At 40.7% G+C, this 15,437-nt stretch overlaps 1 protein-coding gene across 3 annotated transcripts in view; it reads left to right on the top strand.

The window, feature by feature from the left end:
* Positions 1-389: 389 nt before the first annotated feature.
* Positions 390-15,437, top strand: part of PLXDC2 (plexin domain containing 2) — a 521,092-nt gene continuing 506,044 nt past the window's right edge. Inside the window, exons 1-2 of one of the 3 annotated variants that reach the window (XM_066233239.1) lie at positions 390-721; positions 1,076-1,820. In XM_066233239.1, coding sequence (XP_066089336.1) covers positions 1,709-1,820 — 112 coding nt within the window. In that variant the 5' untranslated portion in view covers positions 390-721; positions 1,076-1,708. Of the gene's footprint in view, positions 722-830; positions 1,821-15,437 lie in introns of those variants that run through there. The other 2 variants (XM_066233238.1, XM_066233237.1) reach the window with 2 other exon arrangements.

Genomic DNA, 15,437 nt, shown 5'->3' with positions numbered 1-15,437 from the left:
CTTTGTATTTATCCTGTTAAAATGAGGTTAAATGCAAAATAAGATGTAAACTATAGGACGGGTGGAAAGGGTTAACTCAAAGCACAGCCGCGAGCTGAAAAAAACAACAAAAACAAAAATAAACTAGCCAGCGAATGCCTGTTAAAGTTTTAGCAGGATACTCAGTGGGCTTCCTGTTTCCTTCAACTCTCGCTTTCGCCGGGGCTGACACTTGACAAAGCAGCTGTGGCGGCTGGACCACGCTGCCGCGCGCCTACTTCCTCCATCCGCCTCGCGGGTCTGGGGTCCGAAGGGGCTTCGCGGGGTCAGTAACCGTACCCGTTCTAGTTTGCTTTCCTCACACTCCAAACACTGCCACACACGCCCTCTCGGGAATGGCGAACTGTATTAATTAACCCTTTAACGTCCAGGAAGAACTTGTTCGGCTGGCCGCAGTCCCCCAGAGTCGTGCGTGAAGGCGACCCGGGGGCCAGAGGGATGCGGGCGCCGCTGGCTGGAGGGCAGGCTTGCTGCAAGGATGGCGCCTCGGAGGCGCAGAGGTGCCGCCCGACACTCCCCTCCCAGCTTCCCTTTCTTGCCGCCTCTCCCGGCGCTCCGAGCCGCCTGCTGCCGGGGCGCGCCGGGCTGGAGTTGCCCTCTCACTCCCCCTTGCTTTGGTCTCTCGGTTTAATCTCTCGGCGACTCCACTGCCAGCCCCGAGGAAAGCGCAGCCATTGGACAGGTCGGTGCTAGCTGCTGGTTTCGGGGAGGAAGGTGGGAGAAGGCTGGAGGAGCGAGGGGGAGGGAGGTGGGAGGAGGGAGGAGGGTGCAGCGGCCGTTCTGGCAAATTGCTTGCTGCCTTTCCTCCCCAAAGTGTGGAGCAGGAGCGCGGGGGAGCGCGGCGAACGCGGCTCGGCGCCTCCTCCACCACCACCGCCAAACTCCGGGGTTCGGTGGGGCTTGGGGCCACCTCCTCCTTAGCCAGGAGGAACCGTTTCCAATACGTTTCAGCCTGATTTTTTCCTACCTGTTTCTTCTTCGTTTTCTTTCTTTTTTTTTTTTAACCCCCCTCCCCCCCCCCAGCTTTGAACCTCAGACTACTGCAGCCCGAGCCTCCCCAGGGCTCAGCTCTGTGGGCTGCCCATCCCTCCGGCTGCGAGAAAGGACGCGCGCCCGGCGTCGGCAAAGAAAAGAAGAAAAACTTGTCAGAGGGGTTTCGCCAGTCCACAGTAACCCCCTTTACGCAAACCCAAACCTCCGGCGGGGCCATCCCAAGACTGGGGAAAGTTCCTTGCGAGCGACTGCCCTCTTGGATTTGGAAGCATCCGCGCCGGCTGTGGAATTAGTTGTTTTGAACCCAGTGGAGCGCATCGCGGGGGGCTCGGAAGGCACCCCGGTGGCGCTGCCTGTGCGGAAGGAAGAGTTTGCGAGCCCTAGCTGCAAGTGGTCTTTCCTCCCCGCGGTTGCTGTTCTGTGTCTGGGGTAAGGGCTGCGAGTGTTGTGGCAAGTTGTGAGGAGAGACCCGGAGGTCCGGAAAGGACTGCGCTCCCCCGGTACTACCTTTCTTTTCTGGCTCTGGTGTGTGAAATCCCAGCGAAATCTACAAAGGCTTCCTGGCACCGCCAAGACCTGTCCGCTGCGTTAAGCCTGGTCGTCCCCATTCCCGCTGGGAGCCCCGCGCGCCAAGGGAAGGACTGGCGGGTAGGAGGAGGGAGGACTCGGCGGCGGCATGGCGAGGTTCCCGAGGGCCGACCTGGCCGCTGCAGGAGTTGTGTTACTTTGTCACTTTTTAATGGACCGTTTTCAGTTCTCTGAAGGGGAGCCTGGAAACCAAATCAATGGTAAGATGCACTTTCGCTTGTTGATTTTGTGCGCAGCCGAAGCCCTCTGGCAACCCCGTTCTCAACCGGCTCCCCCCCCCCCCCCCCATCTATCTACCCTTGGGAAAGTTACTGCAGTTGCTTTTCGAGTAAACTTGGGCTTTCCAAACGGGAAGACTAGGGTTGATGGAGGGCACTGGGGGTTTTCTTTAAGATTAGGGCTTGCTTCACCTGAGCTCCAGGGGGTGGTACTGACTCTAAGTCTCCCAGAGAGGGCTCTGATCAAAGAGCAAACCTCGTTCTGTGGATACCTTGCCTTGGAGCTGGCATCCCTGGGCTAGCTCATCTCCGGCTCCTCCTCCTTCCTTGCTGCCGGGATCAACTGAGCAAATGCGTGATGCGGGCTGTGGGTGGGGGACGTGGTGGCAGAAGGGGATTGCAGGGCTCCTGTCAGCTGGAGAAAATTACCAACGGCCTCACCTTTCTTCTCCAGGCAATCCCCATTTAGCCCCCTTTTGCTCTCTGGGGCTAGATGGGTGCTGTAAGTGGGGCGGGGCGGGACGCAGACGAGCGTAGGAGGTGGCCGAGGTGGGGCGAGCGCGCCTCTGAAGACCAGCCCCTGACCCCATTGTCCTCCGCCGGCCGGCTTCGCAGGCAGGCCTGAACGTGCCGGGGTTCCTCCGAGTGCCCTGACTTGACCGGTTCGTGCAGCCCGGCCTCCGCATCTGCCCCGGGGCAGCGCCTGTGTTCGGCGGCTGCTCCAGCCAGGTGCGCGTCGGGCGGGAGCCGCGGCCCCGGGGCCAGCGCGGAGCCGCGAGGCCGCTCTCCGCCCGCGCCCGGCCGGCTGCTCCGGGAGCGGCGCTGATGAGGCCGAGGTCCTCCTGGGACCCTGCTCACTGCCAACCGACGCCTGCCCCCCATTTCTACCGCTCAGGAAGAAAGTGAAGAGACAGGCAGAGACCTTAGCAGAGATCTCTGAACTCGGGGGGACTTCGAGAGGAGGTGAAATGAGGGGAAGAACATTAAAACAAACAAAAAACACCAGGGGGAAAACATTGCTGTTTAAGATAATAAAGTTTGGTGTTTTTGAGGGCGGAGGTCGGGGGGGGGGGGCTTGGACGGACGAGTAGTAAGTGAACCCTCAGAAAGTACACAAGTCTCCGAAAATGTGAAACAGGAAATGGCACCTGAAGAAGGCTAGGGAGGGTACCTGGGGATTCCAGGTAAGGGGAAACTTGAAGAGATCCTTGAATGAAATTTTTCAAGCTGAAACCTGGCAGTCCATAAACTGTGTCGGCCCAAGGTGTAAATTCTTAGAGGAAGCACAGATTCGTGATTTGAGGAAGATGTGTGTGTATTGGAAGGACGGGGGCAATACGGTGGCAACACTTTGAAAATATAATAAAAATCAAATTTCCAGAATGTTGATTAATCTTTGTCACATGTATTTGATCTCCGTACAGGGACATAGGTCGTTCTTGACTAGGTATTATTTAAATCAATACATCATACCTTCTGTTTATTGCTGTTAAATTCCATTGGTTAAAGAAAAAATAAGACGCCTCCAGGAAGCAACATTATTTTTAAATGTGCAACAGTACTTTTAGTGAACATATTCATAAGATAGATAAGCTTACATGCTTTTTAAGCATGTAAGCAATTTAATTCGTCTCACAGGAGGTCAGAGTGATGTTTGTGCCAAAATACATCCCAAGTTGTTTATTTGAAAACTTTGGCACTGGGAGTAAATAATGCATTTAGAGTAAAAAATAAAAGAAGGTCAGCAAGTCTTTATTTTTTCTATTTTTTTTTCATTAATAATATATAATGCTCACAAAAATTAAGTGATATTTTATAGCTTCATATTCATTTTGAAATATCCCCTAATTTTTATGAGCAGTATATTACTGAGGAAAGAATATATACAATAAATTTACTATTCTAAGTTCTTAAATTGAGGATGAAATTTATTTCACTCTAAAATTGGTCAGATAATTACAAGCTTTTGCTTTGGGAAATATAAAATACTTAAATTGTTCAACATGAATGTGCAGGTATTATAAACCAATTCATTATTTCTGGTGAAAAACTAGAAACCCACATACCTACCTGTATTTATAAGATAGAGTAAAAAAGGAATAGTTTTAAATTTCTTGACAAATTTATTGCAGATTTACTACAAACTGAAGTACCTTTTATTCTAGATATCAGTCTACATATAATTTTATGAAATAATACTGGATTTAAGTGATTAGCCCACAGAATATATAAACTATAACAATAAAATGGAAGAAAAATACAGTTTCCTTTGTAAAACAGTCTAGCTAAAAGTTCAATACAATAAATTAAATAGTCCAACAGTCTTGAAATTTGGCAAGTAGCAATCAGGAATTTTACTACAGACATTTTGGCATGGAGGGAAAATCTGATTGTGTTACAGGGATATTTTATTATGCATTAATTTAGCAATGCTGCAGTTGATTTTATTGCCACCAGAGGGCAGAAAAACTGCTATTTTCTTCCATTCCGGTTTCCCAAATCTCTGATAATGATCTTCAATATTTTGTTTTTTTCTGTGTGCAACATTTTTCAGTGTTTCTGCTTTGATAAATAAGTGGAAATTTATTGTAATGAGATTTCATTATAATTTTTATTTTCATTGAAATTAATTATATATTCATTCAACCTATATGTAAAAAAAACCCTCTATACTTTGAATACATTATAATCAGTGCAGTGGAAAAAACTAAATACCAGCTTTTGCATGATTGTTGGAGATTATTTAAAAATTATTGTGGAATTTTCAAGAATATAGCTTTAAAATACCTCTCGTTAAAAGTTCATTATTGTATAATTAATTTAATTTTAGGAATGACTGTACTTTATGCATATCTGGAAAGTAGTTCCTCATACTAATTAGTATAGCTTAACACCAAAGTTTGGAGAAAAATAATCTTAGAATAATTCCAAATTTTATAAATCTCAAGTCATCTCTATATTATTATACATTAATATATATATATATATACACATTATATATATTTTTATATATAATGTCAAAGGAGAAAGATGTATTAATGTCTTGAAAAATTCTAAAATTTAAGTGAGGAAAAGCACCTAAAATATACAGTTGTATTTTGATCTGATTGTTACTCTTAAATGTGACTTAATGCAACAAGGAAGTTCATTGTATAGAGAGAGGAAACTAATTTAGGCCCCAGGGGAATTTTACCTTCCCCAACTTTTAGTATTGTTGTAGTCTAAGAAAATTAGTTTATTTTTAGCAGATTATTTACATGTATTTTTTTGTTTATCCAGTTGGATATTTTTCTATCTTCTGCTTTCACTGGAATGACAAAACTTAGTTTGAAGTGTTACTCATTTGTGAAGTTTATTATGAGAGTATATCTGTTGAGACATACTGTGACTAGTATAAATTTTGTTTGTATGTCTACCTAGAGCAAATGACATGGTTCAGATTTTCGGACAAATGACAACCATAACTTGTGACTGCATACAACACTTTTAAAAATATGAAATGTGAGTGTCCTTTCCCTTAGAGAATAGGTACAAGTTGAAGCCGGAGGTTGGGCAAGTTTGGACTGCAACATCAGTGTTGTCTAGAATATTTTGTCAGAGATTAAGTTTTAGTTCATGCATGTCTGCATAGAGATCTTGAATTATTACAATTATGACAGTTTATGCATTTGTGAAATCTGATCTTTAGAGATAGATTCTTACCATGGAGAATATGTGTGAGTAAAGATAATAGAAGATACTCATTTGCTCTAAATAGAGGTTTCTTCTCTGCATGAGTCATACTTTTTTTCGTGCAGAGAGATGAATAATATGGATTTTTTAAAATTAGTTTTGTCTATCTTTTGCTTTCTAAAAGACATCTTCTATGGTAGACACAGTATGTTTATAAAGATGAGTAAATAGATCAGCAACTGTGATCATGAGACCTAACGTCTTGAGCTGTTTCCTTTAAATACAGTGTCATCACCATGGCCTTCAAGACCATGTGTTCTCAAACTACTTTCCCCCATTTTTCTCCTCTATGTTGTTGTTTTTTTAACCTCTAACCAAATGTGGCTCCTTGATGCTCCCTGAGCAATGCCATGTGTTACTGTCTCTTTGCCATTCCTCCTGCTCCTCCTTCTCTTACCCATCTCCATCCATCCATCTTCTACTTTTCCTTACAGGGTGATTGCGACACCATTCCTAAAAGAATGTGATATTTTAGAACCCACAGAGAACTCTATGGCTTGTTTAAGGTGCTTGTTTCACTCTGCTTGATATTGGAATATTTTTTCCTTTTTATTTCTGCATCTTTTTCATACGTTCTCTTAGACCATATCACATGCTCTTGAGGTCACAGTCTCTGTCATTTATTTCTGAATCTCCTGTAGCATCTACCCCACCGGCATACGGATAAACAGTTGTTGAACTGAGAGGAGTTTTAGTTCTAGCTGGACTGTTGACTTGAATGTCACCTTGGGAGATGTTTTTCTACTTCTTACTCTATCACTTTTTCCATTAATAAGATGGTATTAATTATATACACGGGCCTCATAGGAAAATAGTTTCAAATGCAAGAATTGGATCCAGAGGTCTGCCCAACTGTTATACTGCACCTGGTAGATGATATTTACACTAAACTTTCTGGTAATATATAGAACTTTCAAAAATTTTATAATACTATCCTCTTATACTTCTGATTTCTGACTGAGTTTTCATTCACTTTCTTAATCTAATACCTTAAAGTACTGTGTGCATGTGTGTTTGTATATGAAAATGTATGTGTATATATGCATAGATATGTATACATATAGTGGTGATGGTCTAGTTTCAGTGGAGATGAACACTATTAAACAATTTTAGTTCTTTGTGAAATTACTTTTGAACTGAACATGGCTTAGGCCTCATGCCATTAATCTATACTAAAGAAGGATTTAAAAACATAGTCTCATAAAACTTGTTAGGGTGGCTGTTATAGGGTGTGGTGGGAAATATTTTGCAGTGCATAGCACAGTGTCTGTTCCCCAGTAGCAGAGAGAGAGAGAGAGAGAGAGAGGGAGAGAGAGGGAGAGAGAGAGGGAGATAGACTGTCTTAATAGAAATAACAGATATAGTTGTTTTTCTGAACTGGTTTGTTTGTATTTGTTTGTGTCTTCTGGGCATTAAGAATAGTGACCAGATGTAAGAATAGTGACCAGATGTATTATCATTTAAATAATGGTTTCTTGAAAACTCAGAGCACAGTGGCCCACCTCCTACAAGTGTCTGAACCTCCTAACTACGTACTGTAAGCGTGCTGGCCTGGGTACTTCATCTTTCCTTGTCACACTTATCTTTCTCCAGCGTTTCTCACTGAAAATCTTGTATTTATACAAAACAGGAGATGAGAAATAAATCAGATGTATTTTGGATATTTAGGGATGAGAAATAAGTAAATAAAAGGTAATGGCTATAATACTTAGGGTGCTATATTACTAAGTTGCTCTTTGGCGTTCTTTTAATCTGACGAATTCCAGTCCTTCGCCTTTAATCTGGGCACATTTTCTCAAAGCTCTAATTATCTCCTTACAGCACTTGACTCTGAGAAGTCTTTCTTCTTCACTAAGGTTCGCACAGGATGTTTCCCCTCACTGTCCCCCAGACAATGATTCTGTTCAGCTGAGGAAGTTACTGCAGAATGACAGACTAAGTAGGGATGCTTTTGTTAAGACAGTTTCTCCCACTATTTGTTGAGTCATAGAGAGCTGGGCCAATTTAACAGAATCGTATCTGAGGAAAGAATAAAATATAATATATTCTATGTTGTGTTGCAGCCAGACTTTGAATCCATTTCTTATTTGTGCTTTTGTTTGTTTTTATTTTTCCCTCTTTAGTTAAAAAGGTGGTGAGATATGGAATGATGGTCCAGATTTGGGCATTTCGATAGAATTAGAAATCTTGACAGGCACCTGTTTGGAATTAGTATAGCCTACTAAAGATTGCAGATCTGAACATGGGGTCAGAAACTGTGTGACCTGCCTGGAGATCCAGACTTTTAATCCCTTTCTCCAGAGGCCGTCCACACAGATCTGAGCACTAGCAGCTCTTTCCCCTGCAAATTAAAATCAGCTGACTGCCCGCTTCTGCTTCAGGCCTACAGTGGACAGTGGCCTGCGATTTCATCAAGAGCGCGTAGTAAAGGTCAGGATGCAGAATGACTTCCATTTGACCTTTCTGGACTCATTAATTAGTTCCTCTCTCCTCCCCACCTATTATTTTTATCTATTAATTGGAAAATATTCCTAGAATTCATAATTGTCAAAGATCTCATCCTGTAGATAAGGTGCTTTAGCTCATTGAGGCTTTGGGAATATAAAGAGAATGTGAAGAATTTGCCCAGTAGATAAACTTCACAAGACTCAAATGTTTAAAGTGAATTTTCTACATATTCCTTGGAGTATTCATTGATTGAAAGAAGTCTAAATAAACCTGATGTTTTCTATAAGCATAATATTTGTAAGTAACCCTTGGTTTATTTAGATTAGGATAATGTATTCTTTGGTCTAATTGGAATATGGAATGTTCAACATACACTGATATTTTTTAGCTAGTAGTAGTATTCTCTGTGTATATGTATTTGTTGGTAGTGGGACCTTCCATCTTATTCTTTTTGAAACCATAATCTGACATCCAAGAAAGTACTTATTTTTACTAAACACTAAAAGGGGACTTGTAAGATAAGCAGAATTTGCAATTTTAGACTATGAAATTCATGAATAATAATGATTTTCGAGATGTAAAATTGTCTTGAGGGTCCATTTAAGGTATAGTTCATGCTGAATCTATTATAAATATTTTCTTCTCTCCAAGATACAGACTTAGACTCTAGTTACCACTGACCCAATGAGACTGATTATTTAATTGGATTATAAATTTTTTATTTGTTTGGTCAAAAGAACCACTGATCTTACTGCAGGCGTTGCTGGGAGCAAGTCCAGTATTGTATCTTACTTCTCTCGGTGGCCCCCTCTCCTTTTGCTAACTATTTAAAGTCTATACACAAATCATATTAATTAAACCTGTATTCTAAGATAGTCATAAAAAGTGAGTGTGAGATGATTTTTAGTATACTGAATCATATTCTCAGTGCATATGGGTTCTTGTTATTTAAAGTAATCCGGTCCTGAACTTTTGATTAAAAAATAATGAAACTCTTAATTATTTTGCTAGCCCATACTTTTAACTTAACTAAGTATACTACATGCAAATAATTATTTCAAAAATTATATTATTTGATATTAGCTATTTTGATTCTATTTAGTATTTTTATAGGTCCTGGGAGTATACACCTTTGAATATTTTTTAGTAGCTTAGCCATTGAGTAGGCAATCAACTTGTTATTAATATTATGTTCCTAGTTGCTGATTTACATGATATTTTGGATCTATTTTTAGAATTTTAGTTACAGTTATTTACAATTTGCTCTTTTCCAAGAAACAAAAACTGAATTAAAAGACAAATCACTGTATTTTTGCTTTTGTTCTTTGGTTCTTGTTTGGAGTGAAAATAAAAATGGTCATTTGAGTTTTTCTGACACAACAAAAGTTTAAAGAATATTCTAACACCTACCTGAAACCTCTGGATACCCTGTAGAGTTGACTTGTAAGGTTTAAAAAATGCCATTTTAGATTTTAGTTTGATTGAAACCATTCCTGCTATAATACAAAGATATCACTTGATGTTTTATTTCATATGCTTATTTAACATTATAGGATATTACATATTTTGCATAATGTATCTGTGTATCTGTTTTGACTCATAATTTAGATTTTAAAAAATATATATTTTTAATGTTTCTTTTAATCAAATTAAATGAATTTTATGAAAACTTTTTACTTGACATGAAATATGTGTAGAAGTATTTCTTGTGTCAGAATATTGTGGTCATGTTTGTTAATATGGCAAGACTAACCAAATGCCGATGAGTATGTTACAAAACAATTTTGGTTGAGGCTAAATTGTGTAATAATTCACATCACTTGCTGTTTTGTACACATGTATTACATGGACTTGACTTGGTCCTCCTTTTCCACAACTGATTTATCCCACAGTTGATTTATCCAACCTTTCATCAGTGAAAAATGAGCACTGTTTTGCACAGTGGTTCTCTGCCTATCCTCGCAGATGTTTCTTCATATACAAGAGTTACTCAGCTTCTATTTAGAGGTGAAATTCATAAGTTATCGGGCTTGTGAATGTACTGTAAAAGATGATTTCTGGCATAGGTCCTGCTAGATCTCCCAAGACTAAGTGTTTCAAAGATAAGGGTGGAGGGCAGAAGAGGTTAAAATCCTGATAATTATCCTTTTACAGATATCACAGTCTTGACTACTTTGCTTTACAGTGAGTCTTTATATCTGGTGCATCAAAGCCATCCTCCATGATCTTTTTTCTTCTTCTTTTCCAAGTGAGAGGAGGGGAGATAGAGAGACAGCCTTCCACATGCACCCCAGCTGGGATCCACCCGGAAGTCCCAGTCTGGGGCCGATGCTCTGCCCTTTGAGGGCTGTGCCTGCAACAAGCCATTTTTTAGCACCTGAGGTGAAGGCTCCATAGAGCCATCCTTATCTCCCTGGCTGATATGTTCGAACCAATGGAGCCATGGCTGTGGGAGGGGAAGAGAGAGAAAGAGTGTGTGTGTGAGAAAGAGAGAAAGGGAAGGAGAAGGGTGGAGATGCAAATGGTCACTTCTCCTGTGTGCCCTGACAGGGAATTGAACCTGGAATATTCACATGCTGGGCTGACACTCTACCACTGAGCCAACTGGCCAGGGCCCGTCCTCTATGTTCCTGATCTTCAGGAGTGTCCTGGCTATTCTAGAAGGCTCTTTACTTTTCCGTAGCTATTTTAGAATAAACTTTTCAGATTTCACAAAAATATTTTGGACTTTTGATTGAAGTCACATTAAATCTCAGGGTTATTTGGTAAAGATAATAATTTGTAGACAACTTGGAAACGATGTAAATCCTTTACTACAACAGAACAAGTACCACAGTGCTTCCTAACGAATTGTTAATAGTGGCTCTTTGGCAGTGACCCTTTTCAGTTGAACATGTTCCTAGATTGTAGTCTAGTGATGTCTCCCTGATCACATCATAAAACTAACCATAGATCTGATTGTTTCTGAAGAAATACAGGGAGAAATCATTGGTTGATTAAAATGAGCAAGTCAACTAAGGGAAAGAATAGTAATTCCTAACTTCTTAGGAATTAACACAATTGAGGCATGATTCCCAGGCAAATCCTACATGGAAATGATGAACAGTTTTACAGTGTCCTCTGACCAGCATAGCAGTTCTAAGCAAGACTTTAAGTTTGCTGCTTTATGAGACCTAGCCTGGTGAGAATGGCAAAATCCCCTGGATTTGGGATTCTTCTTAATGTTTGGCTAATTAATATCAAATCCATGGGATATTTGCCTTAAAGAGAATACACTGTAAGTTGCTACCATTTAAAGATGACAGATTTATGATTTTATTTAAACTCCAGGCATTTAAAAATTAGTGGTTTATAATTTGCTTAATTGAAAATCCTTACTTCACCTCCATCTCAGCATAGTTTGTGTCCGGCTATTGCCCTGAACTCATACATGCTGATCTGGATATTTTAAAATCAGGAGTATATGGACAAGCCGGGCAGTCTGCTTTATTTCTTTGTTATTTAGCCTTCATTATCTTTTTAACATCTGTTGTTCGTTTCAGATATTTTTAAAAACAAGCATGATTCCAAGTCATTCTGCAGATGATAGTTTCGTTGTCTGGACATTGCAAAACAGCTTCATGTGGGAAGCCAGGTTTATGCAATCTCTGCTTTGTCAAGCTGTTTTTAGAAGAGAGGTTTGTAAAATGGGCACAACCAATAAGAATATGATTTTGCTAAAAGCAAACACTCATGTTTGACTGAGTCAGCTTTTCTCCACCCCCACTTCCCTGAGTCTGGCTCTGACAGGCTGTCATCCTTTCGAATCTAGTTTGCTTCAGTAGCTCCCACCTTTCTTCCAAAAGTGTCCTGCTGGAATCCACAGCCTGAAAATATTTCTAAAGTGCAAATCTGGCTGTTAGATTCTTTGCATCCGCGTCCCTGCCTTCCTCCTGCTCCTGGTTGACCATGGCAGGTTCAACGTCATCACTTCTCTCGGCCGCCTCTCCCAGGCTTCCCACACGCTCCCTCCCCTCCGAACCGGCTGCCCTCTGTCTCCTTGGAATTCCCTTTCCTCTTTTATTTTGGCTCTTTGTCTATCAGGTCAAAGCTTCAACCTGACTTTTGGCATATGGAGTCATTCCTTACTATCTCTGCCAGCTCCAAGTCTGGGATGAGTGCCTCGTCAAAGTGCACTTACACACCAAAGTGCACTTAACAACTTATCATCAGTAGTGTGATTAGTCATGTGTGCACTTGTAATTAGTCCTTATCGGCCCAAGGTTAGAGGCCACATGTGACTGATTGTCATTGCACCACTTGCTCCAAGTATAAGAAACCCTTTGAAAACTTGTTGAAGAAAACAATCTTGTTAGTGTTTCTTATTGGTGGTCTCATATTTTTTAGATTTATCACACAGGCAGAATTTTGTTTGTACCTGATGTTTACATAGTTCTTAGAGAAAAATTTCTAAATCATAATTTCTTTAACACGATGGCTCAGATTTAAATATCAATGACTAAAATATATAAACAAACAGATGGACTTCAGAGTAAAGGAAAATGTCATATGCATTTGGGAAGAATTCATTTACAAATGATACTTTAGGGATAATCAAACCATTTACTAAGCTACCAGGAACAGAGAAAGGGATATTTTAATTATTTAAAGTACAGAAACTTGAATTGTCTGATAAAATATTAAAATTGCTTACTTCCTAGGGAAAATTTTATAGTTAATTAACTATTGGTTTAATTAATCAATTAAAATTGGTTATTCTCTGGAGAGTTTCAAAATTAAAAAGGCTGTATAGATAAAAAAGCAATGAAGTAGAAATTAAAGCCAGAACCATGAAGTTTGTGTAAACAGCATTCTAGGTGTCTCAAAGCTAAACATGCACACTGGGAGGCACTCCCTAAAATTAGATATTTAAAAGATTTCCAGATACAAATAATTGGGCAGCCTTCTAAACAGTTTTTTTCCCCACAGGGTCAAAAAGATGTCTAAGCTGTACTCAGTGCTGTGAGTTCACTTTTTCAAAGGTCAAATGTGGTCCACTTGCTGAAGTTTCATCAGTTTTGCTCAGCATCCTTTATGTACTCAAAAACTTTTATTCTCCAAGCACATTGTTGTTTTTCTTGAAACATTCTCCAAAGTTCTTCCTATATTCCATACTCATTTTATGGTGAGAACCACTGGGATTTTTATCTCCGCAATTTCTCCGACTGCCTTATGGTCCTAGCACGTCCTCATCGTTTGAGAATATCCTTCCTCAGACTCTGTTCTCCTGGGCCTTTTATCATGGTGTCATGCTTCCCCAGACAGTTCAGCTGTGTCCCAGAGGTGGCTACTCATAATAACCCTTTGTCTGGTACCACAGGCCAATTAGGCCTTCCCTAAATGTTACAAACATATTCTAGAAGAGAAAAGAGTTTTATTTGTTTCTTAAAAAATTTTTAGGTGTTGCAGCATTAGGAAGATATAAGTCTAAAGCCATCTATAGTCAGTTTTAGACTTCCCAATAGCATAAACCAGAAAATTCCAGTTTTGCCTGACCAGGCGGTAGTGTAGTAGATAGAGCATCCAACTGGGATGCGGAGGACCCAGGTTTGAAATGTGATGTAGCCAGCTTGAGCGCGACTCATCTGGCTCGAGTGTGGGCTTACCAGCTTCGGCACAAGGTTACCAGATTGGGCATGGGGTCATAAACATGAGCGCATGGTCACTGGCTTGAACCCAAAGGTTGATGGCTTGAAGCTTAAGGTCACTGGCTTGAATCCAAGGTCTCTGGCTTGAGCTAGGGGTTGCTCACTCTGCTGGAACCCCCTCGTCAAGGCTCAGATGAGAAAGCAATCAATGAACAACTAAGACACTGCAACAAAGAATTGATGCTTCTCATCTCCCTCCCTGTCTGTCCCTCTCTCTGTGTCTGTCTCTCTCTTCCACACACACACACAAAATCCAGTTTAATTTGAGATTTTTTGCTTGCCACTGGAAGAGACATGGTAAATACATCAACATTTTTATTTATATTGCTATTTAAATAATTATTTGATTGAGGACACTTCTCCCTACTAAATTGTGAGCTCTCTGAGGAGGGTAAGATTCATGTTTATTTTACTTTCCTTTTTATGTTTTCTTGGCACTTTTCATGGTGCTTTTTATATAGAAGGCACTCAGTAAATAATTGTTAAATGAATTTTCTGCATAAGTTCATTGCCAGTGTGTCATTTTAGTGACCATTAACATATTTCAAGTTTGTTATTTTTTCAGAGACAGAGAGAGAGAGGGATAGACAGGGACAGACAGACAGGTACAGAAAGATGAGAAGCATCAATCAGTTTTTCTTTGCGACACCTTAGTTGTTCATTGATTGCTTTCTCATATGTGCCTTGACCATGGGCCTTCAGCAGACCGAGTAACCCTTTGCTTGAGCCAGCGACCTTGGGCTCAAGCTGGCGAGCCTTACTCAAACCAGATGAGCTCAGGCTCAAGCTGTGACCTCAGGGGTCTTGAACTTGGGTCTCCCGCATCCCAGTCCAATGCTCCATCCACTGCGCCACCGCCTGGTCAGGCTATTTCAAATTTTTGACATTCATCAGGTGAGGCAAAAGTTTTGACTATAATAGATTCTTCTCTGTTGGTTTTCTTAAGTAATTTTTTGTCTCCCCATTTTATATATTAACTTTTATTACCTGGTCTTATTTTTCTAATAAGGCATAGCTCCCCACATAGTATGTTTTCAATTTAATATTGCTTACTGATTGAATAAAGACCCACAAAGTTCTTCTAATAAAGGCACTGACTCATTTCTCCATTCATCTAGTTGAATAAGTAATCAACAGTTTTTAAAAATGGATGGACTAAATTGATGCCTTTATTAGAAGTAAAATAGGCTCTTGTAGGTTAATTGGAAACCTAGCTTTTATTTTATTCATATGTAAATTTGAGACTGCCATTTGTTGCACACTTATGTGTGATATATGCTTAAAATATCTGACATTTTTATAACTTGATTTGAAATCCCTTTATAAAGTTCAGTTCACCTAGTTTTCATAGTAGTCCAGCTGTTCATCCAATGCTGTAAGTTCAGTTGGGAGATGTTTTTATTCATCTATTTAATTTTAGAATTCGCTGCTTCAGATATAAGATTCCTTCTGGTTTCTATACGTAAGGAATGTGATCTGCAGGGGAGCACAAGTGCGGACCTGGCTTGGGTTCGGGGGAGCAGGAACAAGCAGGAGTGCAGTACAGGGACAGACGACACTTGGGGAGCAGCAGAGCCAGCACAGGGCCTGGCGGGTGGGGTGAGGTAGGCTTTCCAGGGGACGCAGCGCTAGGTTGCCTACGCTCTTCATGGTGCTTCTAACACTGGACGGGCTTGGTCCCAAATCTTGGTCCCAAATTTACTAGTTGGGTGAACTTGCACAAAAATATTAG

The sequence above is a fragment of the Saccopteryx bilineata genome, chromosome 5, assembly GCF_036850765.1.
Source record: "Saccopteryx bilineata isolate mSacBil1 chromosome 5, mSacBil1_pri_phased_curated, whole genome shotgun sequence".
NCBI lineage: Eukaryota > Metazoa > Chordata > Mammalia > Chiroptera > Emballonuridae > Saccopteryx > Saccopteryx bilineata.
This window is presented reverse-complemented; position numbering and strand designations above follow the sequence as displayed.